Raw genomic sequence first — 22,267 nt, 5'->3', positions numbered from 1 at the left:
ATTGTGTATGCGTTTGAAATGAGTGTGTGCGAGACTGAGTTCATGTCCTCAGATTTGATCATCACTCTTTTACTTGACACTTTTGCGATACTTAAGCAACCACCTGGTGGCCATAAATCCTATGTGTGTTTATCTGTGTGTATGTTTGTGTGTAAGTGTGTGTGAAACTAACTGTCTATCAGTGTGTATGTGAGTGTGTACGTGCATGTGAGACGGCCAGGCGTCAGACGCAAGCAGCAAGAGGAGATGTGCGCGTGGGTGCACGTGTGTGTGTGTGTAGAGAGGGGCCCAGAGCCAAAAGGTCAAACCAAACTATGTGTGTAAAGGAGACTTGGCTTCGGCCTGCACCACAGGGAAGTAGGTCAAACCAAATGCGGGAGAGGAGAGAACAAACTCAGCGAGGGTGGTTTTAATGGTTTAAATATTAATTCTATCACCTTATCAAAAGGGTATGACAGTAGTTTTGATGGTTTATTCCTTCAGAATCCAGCTGTCAGCGGTACCTCCGGCTTGGTCGGTCGTCCATACTAACCAATTGGCAGTGTTAGCGGGTGGGAAGCCGGCGGGGTATGTATCCTGGTCGTTGTAAACAGCGACTCCTACAGGTCGGTCGGGGCGCCTGCTCAGCGAGGGAGGGAACTGGGGGAAGTAGTGTGCGCCTCCCACGCATTGCGCTCCCCCAGTGAGAGTCCTCGCTGTCAGGTGAAAAGAAGCGGCTGGCTGACTCCACATGTATCGGAGGGGACATGTGATAGCATCTATCAACCCTCCCTAGACCGGCAAGTGGGGGGGAAATGCGCGCAACGACCAGGAAGAGGAGGGGGGAATTGGCATAACGACTAAATTAGAATGGGAGAAAAATACAGAAAAAAAGGAGGAGAAAGGGTAGATCAAACAAAAAAAATGCAACATTCATGCTCCAGAATGTTCGCTCTCTCAATAATAAATCTCTTCTCATCCATGATATAATTACTGACAGGAAAATAGATTTTTTTATGTCTTACTGAGACATGGCAAAGGCAACAGGACTTCATCCCACAAAATAAAAACCTGGATGTCATCTAACCTCCTCAAACTGAACAACAATAAAACTGATCTCAGGGTTGTGGCACCCAAGGCCCAGCTCCGGAAGGTTGGAGATCTCACCCTGGACATAGACGGCTGCTCCATCTGCCCTTCCCCAAAGGTCCGCAACCTGGGCGTCATCCTGGACTCCACCCTTTCCTATCAAGCCCATGTCAGTTCCATCACCAAATCCACCTTCTATCACCTCAGAAACCAGCTGAGACCATCATCCATGCCTTCGTCACCTCCCGCCTGGACTACTGCAACGGGGTCCTGTCCGGGGTTCCAAGTGATAGATTACAGTGTTCTTCAGCGTCTAATCAGCTTGTCACCTGCTCCTCCGTGACTTTCCTCTGCATTGTGTTTGTCATCAATACTTGGTTATCTCACATTGGCTGTCACACACTGTATCAACCCCGTCCATGCAATCCATCTCATAAAGTATGCGACACTGGCAATGTGATCTACTTCTTTAGATTGTGATGTTTATTTTCATAAACATAGCTTCGTACAAGATGTAAACAATTCTGAAATGTCCTTGAACAGTCTTTGAAGAAAAACTAAATTCATTATTCTACCGTCTCTTCTGCTTTTAGTCCAATGGTGGTTGAGGCCTAGCTGTCCAGAAGGCCTTCCCTGTTAGCCGAAGCTAGCAATGTCATGGCAATTCCCCTCCCCCACCCAGCGAGGGTGAGGAGGGATTTCAAAGTCTCTGTCAACGCGTCTGCCCGTCTCCGCCTCGTAGTCTAATTTTACCCCGGAAGACACTCGCAGCTCATAACGTTTTTCCCCTAGCAACGGAGGCCCTGCCCCCTTTTCTCGTTACTAAGTGACATGATACCATGGCAGTCTGGTCTTTGACACACTAAACGTCCCTTTTCTCCCCATAGCTACGGCTTCTCTCTCTGACCAAACCTCCCCCCACCAGTGCTATGTTACCTGTTTATTGCACAATGTTGTTTTATTGGATTCTATCATAAGTTTATTGCACAATGTTGTTTTATTGGATTCTACTATATGTTGTTACTACTGTATTGCACATTGTTGTGGGCAAGACCACCCGCATTTCATTGTATACTTGTATGCCGTGACAAATAAAACTCTTGACTTGACTTGACTTGACTTGGCTATCAGTTGTTGATGTTACCAACCGGCCGACCTTGGAGCCCAGCCCATGGCTCATCTGTTGCTATTAGCCTGTGGCTTCCCAGTCTAACTTGAAAGCACACACGACTGATACTGTCCTGCTCATCTGAGATCTAATAGCAGATGCTGTCATCTACAGATATTTACATTATATATACATAATAACAAGGCCATTTCTATCACAAGCAAAACCCTGGACAGGCTCCAGTATGTTCAAAACTCAGCTGCCAGGGTTCTCACCCGCACCAAACCCTGGCAGCACATCACCCCCACCCTCATCCACCTCCACTGGCTCCCCATCAAATCCTGCATCACCTACAAATCCCTCCATGCTCTGGCACCTCAGTACCTCACTGACCTCCACCCCCTCACTCAGTCACTGCGATCCTCAGACACTGGTCAGCTCTCCATTCCCCGAACCAGACTGCGGACCTTTGGGGACAGAGCTTTCAGCGTGGCAGCTCCCACCCTCTGGAACTCCCTCCCTGCAGAACTCTGCAACACCCCAACTCTGGAGTCTGTCAAAGACTCCTCAAAACCCACATCTTCAACTGGGCCTTTAACCCCTAATTTCCCACTTTGAATGTTGTGTCTGTCGACCATTTTTTATTTTATTTTTTTCTCCTATGTAAAGCGACCTTGGGTTTTATGAAATGTGCTATATAAAACAAAGTTATTATTATTATTGTATTCTACTCTACTCTATAAGAGTGAAACATAGTAGTTAAGCATTATATTATGTTATACTCTAAGAACATGACAGAGTAGTTAAGCATTCTATTGTATTCTACTCTACTCTATAACGGTGAGACAATAGTTCAATATTATTGTATTTATTCTAAGAACAAGACAGAGTAGTTAAGTATTCTATTGTATTCTACTCTACTCTATAAGGGTGAGACAGAGTAGTTAAATATTCTATTCTATTCGACTCTACTCTATAATAGTGAGACGTATTCTATTGTATTCTGCTTTACTCTATAAGAGTGAAACAGTAGTTAAATACTATATTGTATTCTACTCTATAAGAGAGGCAGAGTAGTTAAGTAGTATTATCTAATGCATACCATACTGTATCTAGCTAGGCAGTATATCATATCTAGCTTACTAAATACAGATTTAAATGAACAGAAAAGATTAACAACAAATTCTCAATAAAAAAGAAAGATGTAAATTACGTCCAAAGTGTAAAATGGGGTCATTATTTTAAAGGAATAGTTCTGATATCATTATGTTAAACTACGTTTTTTTTGGAACCCTCTCCCTATGTCTTACTTACTAATAATGCTGTTGTCTGGTTGAGTTCTTAATCTGCACAATCCATATTTTTCGGCATACTAGCTCTGGATAGTTAGCCACAAACCAATGCAAAGTCAATGGGGTCAAGCTCTTGTTTGTACAAGTTGACTGAAGGTAACTGGAATCTACTTCATGGTGCACACAAAGTAGATTTCGGTGAGCCTCAGTCAGCTGGAACAGATTGACCCCATTGACCTTTCATTGGTGTGTGGCTAACTATCCAGAGCTAGTATGAGGGACAGCTTGGAATGTGCTGAGAAAGGACTCTACTGATTCCTGGTAGGTAAGGAATAGAACAATCACAACTATGCCTTTAACTTTAAAGAGTGGAAAGACTATTCTGTCAACTGAAATACCAACACAGAGATGATGCTACGTTGATGCTATGAGGCCAGTCCTGCTGAACAGGAATACCACACTAACATGTTAAAAACCAAGACACCCTTTTAACCTGGAAACGTAATTCCTCCCTCAGGGCTGGTTTGCTGGCAGGAACCTGGCCATATCCCAGGTTACCACCAAGTACTTCCTGTGGGTGGATGATGATTTCCTGTTTACTGAAAACACCAAGATAGAGAAGATGGTGGAGGTGATGGAAGCCACACCAGAACTAGACATGGTGAGAGGAACATCCATAGACCCAAGTATACTGTATATCAACTCAAGTATACTGTATATAGACCCTAGTCTACTGTATATATACCCTAGTTTATGTATATAGACCCTAGTCCACTTTATATAGACCCTAGTCCACTTTATATAGACCCTAGTCTACTGTATATAGACCCTAGTCTACTGTATATATATACCCTAGTTTATGTATATATACCCTAGTTTATGTATATAGACCCTAGTCCACTTTATATAGACCCTAGTCCACTTTATATAGACCCTAGTCCACTTTATATAGACCCTAGTCTACTGTATATAGACCCTAGTCTACTGTATATAGACCCTAATCTACTGTACTACTTTCACTACCACACTACAGAAGCAGGGGCGTATCTAGACCCAGCACTCTACTGGGGCACAGGGGGGCACAGAAGTATATGAAGAAAGAAATGAAAAAATGTTGCCGGTTTTGGCCGTTTTTTGAGCAAAAATTGGTGGATTTTGTAACTTTTTCTTTTTCTTTTTACTTTATTTCGGTTTTAGGGTTAGGTTAGGGTTATGTTATTTAATTATTTTGGGGAGCCAGCCTCCCAAACTCCTGAAATGCATAGAAATCTATGAAATAAATAAAACAATCTGACATTTATATTAAAAAGAGCTAGCCCCCCAAACCCCTAAAATACATAGAAATCTATGCATTTTGGAACAGTTACTATATATATAGTCAAGAAAGCATTTAGTCATACTTAAAGTTTGAAGTGCTTTACTTGCATTGAGGAGACATCATTAGAAAGCACGATGTATGTTTCCATAGTTACGCAGATGACACACAATTGTACATCTCCGCTGAACCAAATGATCACACAGCTATAAACTCCATTTCTGCCTGTCTCTTAGCAATAAACAAATGGATGACGAACAACTTCCTAAAATTAAATGAGGGCAAAACTGAAATCCTACTAGTCGCCGTCGGTCCTATAACAAAAAGAGAAATGTTACAGAGCAATATGGGGCAACTTACTCCTTGGAAAAAACCCGAAGTTACAAGTAAGTAACCTACACTGGCTTCCGGTAACATTTAGAATTGATTTCAAGGTCCTCCTCCTTATATACAAAGTATAAACATTGCGATCATCTACTACTGGTCTATTGAAGGTTCCAAGCCACAGTCTAAAGAAAATCGGGGATGCAGCCCGCACCTTTGCTAACTATGCACCAAAGTTATGGAACACACTACCTATGGACATTAGGGAAGCTAGATCTCTTAATATTTTCAGAAATAAGCTAAAAACGTACCTCTTCACCATAGCCTTCTAATACACCCCGCTGTAGCACTATTTTACTCTGGCCATTCTATTGCATAATTTTACTATCTATTCTACTATTCTATTATTGCACTGTATTATTGGTGTGCAAACCAGTCAACTTACAAAAAAGAGCCTGTTGGAGGATTTCAACAAGATAAATGCGACAACAGTGCAAAATATTTCACTATAATATTTCAAAGCGAAGTAAAAAATATTATAATAATTATTTGATCATGTTAAATTATCATTTGATCATGTTAAAAAAGGGAAAATAAAAAACATTTGTTAAAAAAAAGAAAAAATTATCAGTGGGGCACAGATGATCATCAGTAGATTGATTGATTGATTGAAAAGTGTATTAACAGATTGCAGAATGGGTACAGTACAGTACAGCTCAATACATACAATTGTTAAGAGGATGCAGACCTGAGAAAGACTTTCGTCTTGTTTCCATCAGGGTCCTCCATTTTCAATTCATCATATGACACACACGACATACAGATAGACAGCACTGCTAATCTATACATTTATGACATACCAGATTTTCAAATACAGTACTGTTTGTGATACTAAAAAAATCCAGAAAAAGAGTGTATATACATTTGACATAGAAACTGTGCATTGGGGGAGGTTGGGTAGGTGGGGTGGGGCTGTACATTGGAGGTGGGGGGGGGGGGTTGGGTAGGGGGGGGGGGCACTGTACATTGGAATACTGACCTACATTTGACATAGAGTGCCCTACTGATAGTGGTCTAAATACGCCCAGGGATAATGTGTACGAGGTCATTGTCGCAAAATAATTGACCGACACGGAGTTTAAAATACAGAGGCGCCTCGCCGAGGTGTTTTAAACGTCAGTGAAGGTCAATTATTTTGCGACAATGACCTCGTACACATTATCCCTTCCGTTATCCGTCCGCTGTCAGCCCAAATAAAGTTATTATTATCGCTGGCAGGTGTGTGGACTGATTGCACTGCTGCAGTGTGTGTCAGTGGGCTTGATTGCGAACAGCTGCGAAAAACAATAATCACCGGTGGTTATCGAAAAATAATTCACCGCTGTCAGGGGCTATTGACCAATCACAATCAAGCATTTCGGCTAATGTTAAAACGCCATGTAATAAAGAAGGTTAACCTTTCACTACCACACTACAGAAGGTTAACCTTTCACTACCACACTACAGAAGGTTAACCTTTCACTACCACACTACAGAAAGTTAACCTTTCACTACCACACTACAGAAGGTTAAGCAGGGTCTCTTCTCCAAAGTTTAAACTGATTGGATATTGAGGCGTGAGTGAAGGTGTGTTGATGAACCTGCCTAACCTAACCTTAATGGGTAGTTGGATAATAATAATATGATATTACAAAGACCAATGAATTGAAGTTGTCTCTCCAAAGTGTAAACTGTACCTCGTTGTACAGTGAGCTGTAAAGCAAGGTAGTCTTCTTGATTTAACTTATTTATTTATTTACAAAAGTGCTGAAAATGACACTTGGTTATACTTTTCTTTTTCTTTCAAAACTGGCAAAGTTTATTTTTAATATCAGGAAGGAAATGTCCTGTAATTAAGCATGTATCTAAGTTACAATGGCTATAGCCTTTCACAATTACAATTATATTCATAAAATATTGAAATGTTTAAAATAGAAATAGAACATCTCTCTCTCTCCTTGTCTCTAACTCTTCCCCCCTCCCCCCCCTCTCTGCCTGTTTCTCTCTTTCTCTCTCTCTGTCTCTCTCAATGTCTCTCTTTCTCCCTCTCTCTCGCTCCATTTCTCAATGTGTCTCTCTCTCTCTCTCTCTCTCTCTCTCTCTCTCTCTCTCTCTCTCTCTCTCTCTCTCTCTCTCTCTCTCTCTCTCTCTCTCTCTCTCTCTCTCTCTCTCTCTCTCTCTCTCTCTCTCTCTCTCTCTCTCTCTCTCTCTCTCTCTCTCTCTCTCTCTCTCAGGTGGGGGGTTCAGTAGGTAAAAACAGGTTCTACTTTTCGTTGGAATATGAGGAGGGAGATACAGAGGGCGGCTGTTTGAAGCGGAAGTCAAGTGGACGGTTCCACACACTGCCTGGTTTCCCACAATGCTTTCTGGCTAGTGGAGTAGTCAACTTCTTCCTGGGTCGTACCGACGCCGTGCGCAGGGTGGGGTTTGACCCCAAGCTACGGAAAGTTGCTCATTCAGGTGGGAGGAACCAACTAGTAAATGGTATTATTAACGAAGGTTCTGTATCACACTAGCTCCCGCTCAGCGTCTCATTGCATATATCTCGCTTCAGCATATATACACTGAATACATTTCTAAATGTACCTTTAAATGCCAGCATTCATCTGGCCACACCCCCATCCGCTTACCTATATAAGCAGGGGTGGTGCCACACACTCATCTCCTTCTCAAATTTCATCACAAGCAACGTGTTGCTCATATGCCCACTTGACGTGGAGAAAAATATTGGCTGGAAGAGCAATGTTTACGAGGAAATGAAGAACAAGGAGATACGTTGACATCATATCTTTATTTTCTCTCTCACTATTTCCGAGAAAATACGGCGATATTGTCTTCGTCACTGGAGTGTCTGGAAGATGGTGATCATTCTAAAATCCTCCACCGGTTTTCGTATTAGGAGCACACCGCTGCATGCCTCTCAACTGCAGTTCTTTGCTGTGTTGGTTGGGGTGAAACCTTACAGGACACAGCTGAACTGTAGGACGCGCCGCTGTTGTGAGAAGCGGTGGGTTTCAGGTTGGGTGAGTACTGTTTTGCTTGCGGCTCCACTTGTCTGTTAGTGCTATGGGGGCTAACTGACAATGTTTTACGAACACCGGCCCCAGATTAAGGTCTTTTGTTCAGCCTTTTAGGCAGCAGCGGAAGACCTTGATCTGAAGCCCATTATAGTTTAACTAGTGGGCCACGACCATTAACACTGGTGATCCCTGTGTTTTCTGGACGAGTGGATGTCTCTCTGTCACCGTGTTAGGCCCCATCTTTCATATCCAAATGAGAGTATTCCCTCACGAGGAGATATGGGCATAGATGTTCATTAGCGGAAGATCTGTGTTCAAAGTCAGCTACACAGGCCAATTGGGTATTGTGCTGGCTCCGTCGGGTGTTGGTAAAACTGTGTTAACATCTTGTTTCTCTTTTCTCTTAAAAAGTGAGGAGGGTTTCAGAACGGCGGCCTGTCTGGGTGAGTGTTATATCATTGTGTACAAGTTCAGGTGATAGCTGCTTAGCTTACGTGCTAGTGGTGGCCTACTGTTAGCCAGTCAGCTGTTAGCTGCGGCGCTAGCCTGCTGTGATCACTAGGTGGCCTATCTAGGTTAGGCTAGGAAACGTTAGCTTGCTGCTATCGCTGCTTAGCTTACGTGATAGTGGTGGCCTACTGTTAGCCAGTCAGCTGTTAGCTGCGGCGCTAGCCTGCTGTGATCACTAGTTGAGTAGGTGGCCTACCTGGCTAGGCTAGGAAACGTTAGCTTGCTGCTATCGGCCGAGGCCCAGCGCGGGGTGGCTCCGGCCCCTCGCGCGCCGCCGCGGTTCTCAACTCCCCTCTCCCTCACGGGGAGAGGCGGGGGGGGATTCGAAGCTCCCCTCTGGTCGCCTGCGCCGTTCGCTCGGCGTCTCACGGGCAGGGGCGGTAGCGACTGACGGTTGGAGCGGCCGTTAGCTTAATGCTACTCTGTTGAACGTGCTTTGATTATAACATGTTTTAACACTCTTGACTACGACGTCATCTTTGACAGAGGATGTTCGTCGACCCTGCCCTGAGCCAGGACGGCAAGGATTGCGTCAACAAAGGAGACCGTAGCGACGGGTTGGAGCGGCGACGCTGGCCGGGTCGTCAACACAGAATGGCTGTGTTTACTACGGTGCCTTGAGACTGCACTTCGTTGATCTACGCTCCGGGTAGGCAAGGTTTGGCCAGACCTTATACACTTCTTCTGGCTTTCCCTTCTAAATGTTTTGTAAATAACGATGTTTTCCAAAACGAGTGTTGCTGCACTACATTTAGGATACGACGCGAGTTATGTGTGAATTGTCTTGTCACTGGTATTTAGCTTCTCCATGCAAATCGGGTTGTTGTTACAGATGTGAAAATGATCTGGTTTGTTGTGTTGAGAAACATCATGTGTGTTTATATGTACCGTGTACTCACAACTAAGGGGGTTAACTAACCTATAAAGCTATGCTTAGTGACAAAATGAGTAAAGAATGATTTTCTCAGCCTGTAATGACAATGAACAGTGCACATATTAACAGGTTTTCCTGTTTTAACTGGCCGTATTAAGGGTAAAGTAGGAGGATTGTGTTTCCCCCCGGTTCCCTGGGGACTTCTTCATCCTCCTATCAGACATGTTGTTGCACTACATTGCGTCACTGTGTGGTAGGGATGCAATGTAACCCTTAGCTTGATTGCTGAGGTTGTGCTACAACTGCTGGAGAAACTTTATTTTCCTAAAAGAAAAGATTGTTTGGTCGCTTTCGTGTGTGCTTAGCAAGGCCTGTGGCCGATACTAATCGAGAATTATGTATTCTCTCATTATGAAAAACGGCGTTCCTCTGTAGAGTGTTTTTGCCATTTTTTGTAGGTGATGATGGGTTGTGTGTGTCATGTGACCTACAACTGGGTTGGACTGGCCACAGAAGCACATGTGTAAGTTTGATACCGGGGCTCTTGGAGAGCCCTCTCCATTCTGTGTTTTTTCCTTAGTAAAAATCAGATAGCAGGTTAGCTCATGCGCTGTGTGAAGCTGTCAGACGCTTCATGGAGCTGACTATGACTGTGTCATACTCTCTTTTTGTCATTACATCGTATCATGGGTGTGGGGCAGTAGCGGCTCGTGGATGCTTCGCCACTAGGGGTGCTATACCAAACATTTTGCAAACATGTACAGTACCACGCAACCGACTCATGGCAAGACGTGAGCGATTCGACTCACGCTCACGGCAATGAATCGGCTCTTATGAACGAGTCGCTCAGCTGTTACTACAACAACACACAACCAGTCAAATAAAGTATAGTCTAATTCACAACTTGAAACACAATATATAAATAGAAAAGTTAGAAACAAAACTCGCTCCGTCTCCAAACACACGCAGATCTCTCCCTCTCTCCTTCTCTCTCTCACACACAGCGCGACGTGGAATCGATTCGTTACACAATCAGACCTATTATATACCAAGAATAACTTCAGTATGAGTACAGGGCTGTACACATATTTTGCATATTGTTAAACGAGCCAAGGCTAGCTATTAAACTATCGATATGAATCGAAAATCTGGGACCCTGATGTAAACAAGACAAACGTCTTTCTCTGGTCTGCATCCCCTTAACAATTGTGTGTATTGAGCCGTACTGTATTGTACCCATTCTGCAATCTGTTAATAAAGTTCTCATTCATTCATTCATTCAAACATAGACGATATTGAACAAGCCATAATCCACGTATTTTCAATCCAAAAGCGAGAGAGAGAGAGAGAGAGAGAGAGACTCACTGTTTAGTTGACACGTCCAGGGCAGGAGGGCTTGCCTTGATAAAGTAGTGTATAATCCACTGTTGATGTATTCCAGACCACTGTCCACTGTGTCCAGACTGCATCCGCCATATAGCTTGTTAGCCAAGTGTTAGCTTGTTAGCAGTTAGCAGCACCACACAACACAAGTACTTCATTCCTTTGTCCATTTCCGCTCGAACAGACTGCAAACTACCTGGCGTTCTATCGCCATGCTCTAAGACAAACTCTAACCATAACCAACTTTGAAAGAGTGCCTAAGCTTAACAGTCTAAAGAACTTGCAGTCACGGCACGCTCTAAGACAAACAGCTGCCTGCATCTCACAACAACACAACTATCTCTACCACCAACGGACCAACCTAGGAATAAGCTAGAATTGGAACATTAGAAATTGGATTCGGCCAATCAGAGATCGTCTCTGTGAAATTCTGCTACGGAAAAAAATACTGGCGTCGGCCAATCAGAGAGCGTCTCCGCGAAATGCGGCTACAGAAATTCTTGACGCTACTGGCTAGACCGCTTCAAATCGCGCCCGGATTCCAACATAATAGTCATATTTCAACGCACAACGCGTTATGCACTGATTGGCTGTGACGGATACAGCGATCAAACTGTGACGCGCACTCAGAGCGATATCGCGTCTAGCCCGGGCCGAGAAATACGAAAAAATAAAAAAAATAAAAAAACGTGAGTCACTTCCTGCTCAGGAAAACGAGTGTTTTTTTATTTTAGATAATAACGTTATATTGTGCATTGGAAATACAAACACACTTAAAATGAGTAAATATTATTTATTTTAAACATGTTTATATTATTTATAGGGCTATAAAACAAAAAACGAAAAAGTTTTATTTTCTTCTTCTCTGATTTAACAGCAGGTGGGGCGGCGCCCGTGCGCCCCTAGTGGCAGAGCCGCCACTGGTGTGGGGTCGTAAAGGGGTGAACTGGTAACCTTTCCTCCCCCCTTTTTCTGTTGGTCAGGGGTAAACCCCCTGTCCTTCAAGGTTCCTGTCACGTTGCGGTTCGGCACGTTACAGGGTGAGGGGGGGGGGGGGGGGGGGGGAGAGAGTTTCCTGGTCCCACGGCCTGGAATATTGGGCGTGTGCACCGCAGAAATTCCCCCGCCAATGAGTATGTCACCGTGCGTGTCTCTGTTGGTAGGACTTCCGTGTGCTGTTCACGTCCATGTGATGGATCTGTTTTGGGGGGGTGGTCAGGGCTCCTCCTCACCAAGCTCCTATTCGGGCCTTCTGTGAGTTGGGACTCCTCCTTCCATGTGAGGGAGCCTCCTTCAGAGTACAGCGCCTCCTCCTCAGATTGTCAAGGTGAGTGGACCCTCAAGAAGGAGTCCTACTCTATTGTGTATGTATTCGATTCAATTCGATTATTGAGTGTGTATGGGTTCAGTGCCTCCTCCCCGGAGAGCCCTAAAACCAATTTTTTACATGGCTCAAGGCAATATATTCTTTTCAATCTGTACAGCTCGCGTGGGAAGTCTCTCTGGGGATTCCCGTCTCCTTCCTATGGGAGGGTGGTGGGATGTAAAAATGTGAAAAAAATTTACCCCCGGCTGTGTAGACTGGGATACATACTGTTGGTGCTTCCTGCTTTTCTATTAAAAATAGTTGGAGTTAGGAAGTGTCACACCCCTCTTGTCGTTCCCCTGGGCGCCTTGGGGATTCAATGACAGGTCTAAATAGCCTGTTCATTGATGTGGGTGTGTCCCGACGCACGTATAGTGCTAGCTCGGGGTGTTCTGTAAACAGGCGACTGACTGGCACGCCTTGGTTGCTTGAGGTTAAAACGGCGTTTTTATAAAGCAACTGGGATGGAGGTTTTTCCTCTTCCGACGACCAAATCCGACAATCTGGTTTGGTTATCGACGGATTCTCGTTCATATCTGGTGGATGATGAAGGATGGAATGGATCTGAACATATGTAGAGGGGTCTCACGCCCTGGGGGTGGGCCACCGGGCGTGGTTCGCCCGAACGTCTGGGTGGCGCCTTCTTTTCATGTTTAAGATCAACACGCATATCTGCCCCTTCTCCTGGAGTAGGCATGTCGGCGTGGTTAGGGCACGGGACTGGTTCTGGTCACGCTGGTCCGGATCAGTTGAACCCGTTGTCCGCCGGGGATGCAGATCTGCTGTTCTGGTACCCTGAGGGACTTGGGCTTTTTTCAGGGGGAAAAATGCCAGGTCGGTCCGGGTGTCACAGGGTTAAGCACTATGGAGACCCTGGTTGGGTACGTTTTTTACTCAGCACTGTCGTAATGGCTTACGGCCATGCCAACCTGTACACGCTCGATCTCGTCAGATCTCGGCCGCTACACAGGTTGGTCCTGGTTAGTACTTGGTTGGGAGACTGCCTGGGAATACCAAGTACGGTGTGCTTGGGGCTGGTTCTCCATTCTTTTTCGCTCCTCTCTCACGCATGGCGAAGAGGGGCCTGTTGGGGTGGTCTTTGACCTCCTCTGGTGACCCTGTGCTTCCCGTATCGCCGGGCCTGGTCCGAAGTAATGTTTGGTCGACCCGTAGGCCTGGGTTAACCCTTTTTTGAAAAACTGAAACACTTGTACTGCGGTATAGCCGGTGTATACCCGCAGGTGTGTTTTGGAGTTTTTTCTTGAGGGGTTATAGGAACAACCACCGCATTGAGTAACACCAAGGTGGTTGATTCCCTGGTGTGTTGGAGCAGTGTCAACTCCCAGGTTCACCGGTTGAGGGTGCCCCTGCACGTTCATGACGTCTGCCAATCGTGTCAGCCTTCTCTGCCTCAACCCCTCTGGGTGGGTTTTTTTTAATGGAGGCTTGGTCATGCAACACCGCCAGCTTACGCCCCTTCCGCCGGGGCGGCTGTGTTCAGCTGTCTCCTCTGGCGCCTGTCTCGTCCGCAGTCTCCAGGCTAGGGTTAACAGCCTGTTGCCTGGTTTTTCCCCGGTGCACTGCCTGCTTCCGTTGGTTAACCTTTTTTGTGTGCTTACGGCCATGCTGACTGCCTGTTCTGCAGGGTCAGTGTGCCAGGCGGTGTACTATTGGGGGGACAGGGCCCGCTCGGCTGAGGGGCCTTTTGTCCGAATACGCTGGCGATGTGGGGGGCGGGGTCACTAAGTGCCCACCTGGTGGGGTCTTGATGCTGGCATCATGGACTTCTCCGGGCCCCCGTTCCAGGGGGTCCAGTCCCTTTGGTGGGTCTGGGTCTTCCTTCGCGCTCCGCTGCTACGGCCTTGCCACGGGGTTGGGTTTACCCTTGACCCCGTGATTCTAGGGGGCAGTAACGAGGTTGTTCCCTCCGTTCGTTCCCGGGTGGCATGCGGGTTGTGCGTGTGTGTAGTCGTGGGGTCAGGCCACGGTCTGCTCACCCTGTGCGTTGAGTTGCTTGAGTGCCTCTTCGCACGGTCGGGTCCGTCGCCCTCCCGGGAAACCTCTAATAGGGGGGGTGCCCTCCATTAGGGGGGGTCGTGGGGGCTCGGCCCTCCCTGTTCTGATGGTTGTGGGGGGCCTTCAGCGGGGTGTATTTGTCGAGCTTCTAGCTCCCGCTCAGCTCCTATTATGCAATGAGACGCTGAGCGGGAGCTAGTGTGATACAGAACGTTATGTTATGACTATAACCAAGTTCTGTTAACACTAGTGGACGCTCAGCGTCTAGACGCCGCTGCGGCCCTTGATTTTTCATTGTGGTGAAATTTGTTGGGAAGGAGATGAGTGTGTGCCACCACCCCTGCTTATATAGGTAAGCGGATGGGGGTGTGGCCAGATGAATGCTGGCATTTAAAGGTACATTTAGAAATGTATTCAGTGTATATATGCTGAAGCGAGATATATGCAATGAGACGCTGAGCGTCCACTAGTGTTAACAGAACTTGGTTATAGTCATAACCTAACGTTATCCTATAACCCTAGTTATATTGGAGTATTGGTGAGTGCTCTGCTCACTTTTGGAATGTTCCCCATCACATTCTGTGATTTTGAAAACTTTCAGCAACAATGCACCTACACCTGTCCGCAGACCAGGATGCAGAAACAAATTAGTGGGGGGGCATAACATTTTCTCGGGGGGCAATGATTTTTCCACATACCAGGTTCCCTTTCATCTGTTTCAGTTGGGACAGCGGCACTGTGGCTTGCTTGGCGCTGCCCACAGTGCTGAACTAAACAGCAGAGAGGCAACTGAAAAATCTAATTTCTCTCTCTCTTAAGAACATTCACTTATACAAAAACAGACTGAACGGATATATATCTTTGGGAAGTATCCATTTATTCAACACTTTTGAATTCACTGACAAACTGAACTGAACTGACAAAAATAAGGTGCATAAAAAAGCAAACAAAATTCCTCCACAGGCTACTCACCAATTATTAGTAGAGCCGAGCGGCAGTTAAAACACTGTCCTTTCCTGAACTTTTTTGTTAAGTCCTTCTAAAACTTAACACCTACTGTATGTCCTTCTCAAACTAAACACCTACTGTATGTTCTGCTGAAACTAAACACCTACTGTATGTGCTGCTGAAACTAAACACCTACTGTTATGTGCTGCTGAGACTAAACACCTACTGTATGTGCTGCTGAGACTAAACACATACTGTATGTGCTGCTGAGACTAAACACCTACTATATGTCCTTCTCAAACTAAACACCTACTGTATGTGCTGCTGAAACTAAACACCTACTGTATGTGCTGCTGAAACTAAACACCTACTGTATGTGCTGCTGAAACTAAACACCTACTGTATGTGCTGCTGAAACGAAACACCTACTGTATGTGCTGCTGAGACTAAACACCTACTGTATGTGCTGCTGAAACGAAACACCTACTGTATGTGCTGCTGAGACTAAACACCTACTGTATGTGCTGAAACATCATGATTGATTGATAACTTTATTAACAGATTGCAGAATGGGTACAATATAGTACGGCTCAATACACACAATTGTTAAGGGGATGCAGACCAGAGAAAGACTTTTGTCTTGTTTACATCAGGGTCCCCCATTTTCAATTCATCATGACATTTATATGACATACACAACAACATACAGATATACAGTACTGTACCTGCATGGGAAGCAAAATGCAGCATCTGCTTGAATTGAGTATTCAAGCCAGTAAAATCTTCCATACCAGGAGCTGCAGAGTGCAGAATGATCTTTTTTTCCCCAGAGAAAAGGCGTGTAGGAAATGTCTTGCTTTATTCTGTTGTTGGGCTTCTCAGTACCAAGATCACTTGGCGCTGTAGTAGCCTGCAATGGCCCGTAGCTGCTCCTAGCATGAATGCTAGCAGTGTTGTTGTTGACATCAGTGCCCACGCTACTAGCTGTCGTACTTTAAAAAAAAAACGTCTGATGTCCATAATTATCCATTATATTTAGCTACGCTAACGTTTCAAAGATGGCGACGCCGGTATGAGTACACTACACACTACTCTGCCTGTGATTGGCTAGTACGTTACCTTCGTTGGTTGGATTGGCTAGGTAGTAGGAAACTAAGAATATCAGAGGCAGAGTAGGTCGGGTCATTTCGTAGTTCTTTACCAGGCTTTATCTCACGGAGGAGATAAAACTGGGAACGAGGTTAGTCATTTCGCCAGGGCGGGCACAGCTGAATCAGTGGGCGGGCCCGGACCCCTAATGCCCGCCCATGCTGCCGGGTCTGCCTGTCCGGCCACGCCCACATCCGCCCACGAATATAAGTGAGGGGTGTGGCTGCACTCCTGCTCTTTCCCTAGTCTTTCACCGTTAAAACGGAAGACCAATAGGGGTCCTCAGTGAGTGAAGAGCAGAGCTCTCACCAATACTCATATAACTAGGGTTATAGGATAACCTTCATTAGATGGCGCATTGGATCGTGCTCTGCTCACTTTTGGAATACAAGAGCGGAGCAGAGCATTAAGAGCCCGACAAATGTACCCGCTGAGGTCCCCCACAACCATCAGAATACCGGGGAGGTTCTGGGCCCCCCACCCCCCCTAGTGAAGGGTGGGAGGGGGACAGGACACCGACTGTGCGAAGAGGGAACAGCACCCAACAAACGCACAGGGTGAGCAGACCGCGGGACAGAAGGGCCCACGACTACCCGGTCACTCGCCCCGCACGCTACCAGGGAACGTACGTGAAAACAAGCCCAGCTCCCACACCTCGTGGGTCGGGGTCGTCTAGACCCCGATGCTACCCGCGAGGCATTCCGAGGTGTCAGGATAAAAAAAAAATCGTAGCAGCGGGGCACAAATGAGGTCCCAGCACCAGGCAACACAAGGCGGACATACCGCCGAGTCCGGGGGCCAGGACCCCCAGAAAGGGGGCCTGGTGAGGTCAACAAGGCCGTGGCATCGAGACCTCTCCAGGCGTTCACTGGTGACACCACCCTCTACACCGCCAGCATATCGGACAGGGCCTACACGCCTGGCACGCCGCGAAGACCCCCTGAAGAAGAGGCTCTGAAAACTCCCGGAGGAGGAGGCTCTGTAAGGAGGTTCCCTCGCTGAGGAGGAGGCTCCGCTGAAGGGGGGGAAGGCTCTGAAGAACTTCCTGAGGAGGCTCTAAAAACTCCCTAAGGAGGAGGCTCTGAGGCTCTCAGAGGAGGCTTCCCCCCATAATCTCGTGGGGTCAGCTGGCGCACCGGGGAGACAAACACTCCAAAAAAGGAGGTTGATCCCTTAATCCAGGCCGACAGGTAACAAGAGCAGAGCTCGACCTGCGCCCAGAGGACTGCAAACTACACAGGCACGCCTGTAAAAACAGTACCCCGGCGGCCCACCCGCCAGGCGGGGGGGGAGGGGAGGGTGTTCGGCATGCCGTGCACAATGTCACAATCTCGTGGGGCCACGAACCTCGTGGAATCGGGGTCAAGGACGAACCCTGGGTCAAACCCGGGCTCTACCAAAGAGTTGACTCCGCTACCGGCTCCCTTAACTCATTAAAAAACCGGGAAACACAACTGCGCGTATACACAGGCTATACAATGCAGTTCAAGGTGTTCCAGGCTTAAAAAAGGGTTAACCCAGGCCAACAGGTAACAAGGGCAAGGCCTGACCTGTGCCCGGAGGACCGGGACAGAGGAGTTGACTGACAATAAGCAGCCCCCCGACGGCCCCCTCCCACCCCCCGGTTAAGCAGGGGGGGAGTGGTGAAATGAATGGAGAAAGGACAAAAACTAGGGATGCTCGATATTGGCTTTTTTACCGATACCGATATTCCGATATTGTCCAACTCTTAATTTCCGATACCGATATCAACCGATATCAACCGATACCGATATATGCAGGGTTTCCCCCCCAAAAAAACGGAATAATTTCAGGTAACTAATAATTTCACTGTATGCAATATTGTTATTGTTTTTTATTTTTTTTAAACCGATACCGATATTTTCCGATATCACATTTTACTGCCAATATCGGCCGATAATATCGGTCGGCCGATAATATCGGACATCCCTAACAAAAACCCATTTAACAGTTTTGCAAAAAAGTACAACATAGAATGTACCAATGCACACAACTGTTAAGAGGATGTAGATCCCCTTTAAAGGAAGACCCACATCGGGGTCCCCCATTTTCAACTCGTAGTGGCATTTCTATGACACACAACATTCATGACATCAACCCCTGTGGCGTCCGGCCCACCCTGGCATTTTCCCCCCGGAAAAACTCAGGGCCCTTCGGGTTAATCAGAACGTATCTGTGACCCGGTGGGCAACGGGTTAAATTGATCCGGTCCGGCGTGACCAGGATTAGTCCCGTGCCCTTACATGCTGCCGCACCCTCTCCAAAGGAGAGGGGGTTAGGTACATGTTTCGATCAAAAACATCACAGAGGGCGCCACCAAGGACGGTCTGCACGCGAATGCACAGCTCCCGGTGGCCCACCTAACGGGCATGAAACCCAGGACCAGGAGGGAGCCGGTCCCAAAAGATTCTATATAACGAGCCTGGGAAATAAAATCCCGCCAATTCCGCTCTTTATGTGAGAGGGGAAGACGCCGGGTTTATCCCAGAGAGACCTCAACGTGAGTGAAATAAATGAAAAAGGTTTATTTAACAGATTGCAAAATGGGCATAACAGCCCAATACACACAACCGTTAAGAGGAAGCAGATCAGAAGGACAACAGCCTTGACTGCATCGCGTTATCTCCAATTTTCAATGTCAGTGGCCTGCAGTGCAGGTTCTGTAACTCACGGATACATCTCTCGGCCAATAAGAAAACGCGAAGCCTGTGACGTCTTCAATGGCCAGGGAACCCCTAGTCCCACCCACCATCCTAAGCTGGTGTGGGAAGCGGGGAATCCCCTCCCCCTCCCCCTGTGATGAGTGAGGACACGGATGTCAAGGACAAGGAGACTGACAGGCCCTGCTTTCAGCAAGAAAGGAGCGTTCGATTTCAAACCACAACCTCCCGGCCAAAGTCAGTTTTGTAAGGGATATAATCATATCCGCAGGCTTATTGTTCACCCCCCCCCCCCTCAACCACCCCACATTTATACAAAGCAATAAATGAAGACAGAGACGTGGCACCAGTCGTACAGTGCGTCATAAATGAAAAACACATACACTTTCAGCGTATTTGCTTCACATTTTGCACACCAAGCACAGCCGTTAACCTCATCTGTGTAAAAGACGGATTTTATCGACGGCTCTGGTTCAGGTGCGAATAACTTGTCACCCGCTAGTTTTACCTTTACCAAGTAAAGAAAAATACCGGAGTGAAGAGAGGGACTTGGAGCTATATGTACAAACTTTGCAAGCTACCATAAAAGCAACACCAGTTGCAGACTCAGAGGCTACGTTTGTTCAAAAAACGTATTCACCACATGAATTGCACAACTCTCATTATACAAAGAAACCGCCATGTTTACCTTTACCACGTAAAGAAATACCGGCGGAGTAAAGAGAAAGACTTAAGCCCTTGGCTACGTGCTAAATGTAAAAGCCTTGCAAGTTAACAAAATAGCAACCAATGCATGTTTCAGGGGATACGTTTGTTAAAAAAACGTGTTCACCAGGGCGGCTGGGTGGCGCAGCGGACAAGGCGCTCATCACCAACGCAAGAGACACTGGTATCGAATCCAGCTGTCAGCGTTGCTTCCGGCTTGGCCGGCCGTCATACTGGCTCGATTGGCAGAGTCAGCGGGAGGGAAGCCGATGGGTGGGTCTGGGTCGTTGTGGACAGCAGTTCGGTCGGGGTGCCTGCACAGCAAGGGAAGGATCTAAGAGAGGTAGTGTGACCTTCCACACGTTACACTCTCTCAGTGAGAGTCTGCGCTGCCAGGTGAAAAGAAGTGGTGGGCTGGGTACACATGTGTCGGAGGAAGCATGTGATAGTCTCCACCGTCCCAGACCGACGGTAGGGGGTAGAGTGCGCAACGACCAGGAAGGGGATTGGGAATTGGCATAACGACTAACATTGGGAGGGGAGAAAAACGGAAAAAGAAGGAGGAAAAATAGATAATAATAAAAAAAAAAAGTGTTCACCATATGAATTTGCATAACTCTCATACAAGAACGCTGCCCGACAGCACTTGCTCATTTCGTACCCTTTATTTAAAAATAATCATATTGAATTGGGGGGGGCAGGAGGGGAGAATGTTAGTGTAGCAGGGGTGTCGCTTGCCCCTTCGGGCAGCCGGCCCAGAGGGACGGTTCTGGGGAGCCGTTTGGCCACGTAGGTCCCTACCTGTCCCCCCGGGCGCAGGATGACTGGCAGTGGCAGCGGCGGCGCCGGACTCTCCTCCCCGACGGCGAGGCCTCGGCTGGAGCTTTACGGCGCCTCGGGTAGGTCCCGCGGCTGGCCGTGGTGGAGCCAGACTGGGGGAAGTGGTGCTGGAGGACGGATCGCTGCTCCTCCATCATCTCCTGCATGGCAGAGCCGAACAGCCCAGCGTCGGAGAGGGGGGCCAGGAGGAGTGGAATCCGTCATCGGTCGGCCAGCGATGCCTGTTCCAGCCAGAGGTGTCGCTGGATCAAGGTGGCCAGGGCACACTGCTTCCTTGCAGCTATAGCCTGTAGCTGTGTCAGGTGGAGGATGGCTCCCAATGCCTGGGCATGGAGGTAACGCTGTTCGCCATCCAGGTCCTCCTTGCCCACCATCAGCCCCGACATGAAGCGCAATAGCTGTGCGATGTTGTACGTCGCAGCTAGGCTCTGTGTCGAGGCGATGTAGGCCTGGTCACACCAGAAGGCCAACTGCCGAGCCGACTTCCCCTTAGGAAGTGGCTTCTTCTTTGGCTCCCACACCATCTCGGGGCAAAGGATGGATGCCGAACCCAGTCTCGGAGTATGAGGCTCCCCAGCAGGAAATCAGAGCTCCCTCTGCCACTCCCCGAGGGGGAGAGAGCTCTGATTCCGCTGGGGCTTCGAACAGGAACTCGTCCGCCCCCTCCATGTAATCCTCTGTTTCCATTGGATGTGATGGAGAGACGACGCAGGAATTCCTGCTCGGGGCCAGCTGTTCTGCAGGACCGAATGCCTCAGGCCCTGCATACCCGACACGGCCGCTGTACCATCCACTCTCACCGCTCACCGCCAAATGACGGGAGCAAGCAGAGGCAGAGAGCTTGCGCCGCAAGTCACCACCCACCAAAGAAACCGTCGGACCAGCCGACTGTCTCCCGGCAGGGGAACTGGAGCCGGAACTCGGCCACCTCACTGGAGATGGGAGCTTGACGGCTACCTGGCGATGCACGCTCCCCTCCGGGTGTTGCTGAGGCTCACCCTCCTGCCACAAACATGGAGTCAGGGAACCTCGATGACGCACAGAGGAGGCCGCGACCGTGAAGCGCTAGTGCAGGCCTGAACGGTAGTCATCCAGACTCCTTGGTGGTGATGACATTCTTTACCTTTTTCTATAAAGGGTGAGAGAGGAAAAGAAAAAACGAAAGAATGTCAACACAAATAACTAACACTATCTCTAACGACTTTCGATTGCTGAAGCGGTGCAATGTCACGGACTTCCGTGCGGTGAAAGAAGGGAAAGAGCAGGAGTGCGGCCACACCCCTTGCTTATATTCGTGAGCGGATGTGGGCGTGGCCGGACAGGTGTAGGTGCATTGTTGCTGAAAGTTTTCAAAATCACAGAATGTGATGGGGAACATTCCAAAAAATCCAATACGCTAGCTGTAGCTTAACAAAGCTGCTGTTTTTATCATAAATCGATCAATCCAGACCGTATTAATTAATGTTGTGTTTCATTTTCAAATGTAGCCAAGAGTAAAGACCTTAACCGAACGAAATCAGAAGAACCTCAATGTTTTCGTGGTGTTATTCACCGGCAAAGATGCAAAAACAATCATAATTTATATTCTCCTTTGTTTCATCACAATTTACTCAAACCTAATAACAGACA

The 22,267-nt window shown here is 47.3% G+C and overlaps 1 protein-coding gene across 1 annotated transcript in view; it reads left to right on the top strand.

Moving 5' to 3' along the window:
- LOC311228152 (beta-1,4 N-acetylgalactosaminyltransferase 2-like) overlaps nt 1-22,267 on the top strand; it is a gene marked incomplete at both ends in the record, with an annotated part of 111,502 nt that overhangs the window by 68,120 nt on the left and 21,115 nt on the right. Inside the window, 2 exons of the mRNA XM_084314065.1 lie at nt 3,986-4,129; nt 7,381-7,606. Coding sequence (XP_084170191.1) covers nt 3,986-4,129; nt 7,381-7,606 — 370 coding nt within the window. The remainder of the gene's footprint in view (nt 1-3,985; nt 4,130-7,380; nt 7,607-22,267) is intronic.

Source organism: Notolepis coatsorum (assembly GCF_963971535.1).
Source record: "Notolepis coatsorum genome assembly, chromosome: 5".
Taxonomy (NCBI): Eukaryota; Metazoa; Chordata; class Actinopteri; order Aulopiformes; family Paralepididae; genus Notolepis; species Notolepis coatsorum.
This window is presented reverse-complemented; position numbering and strand designations above follow the sequence as displayed.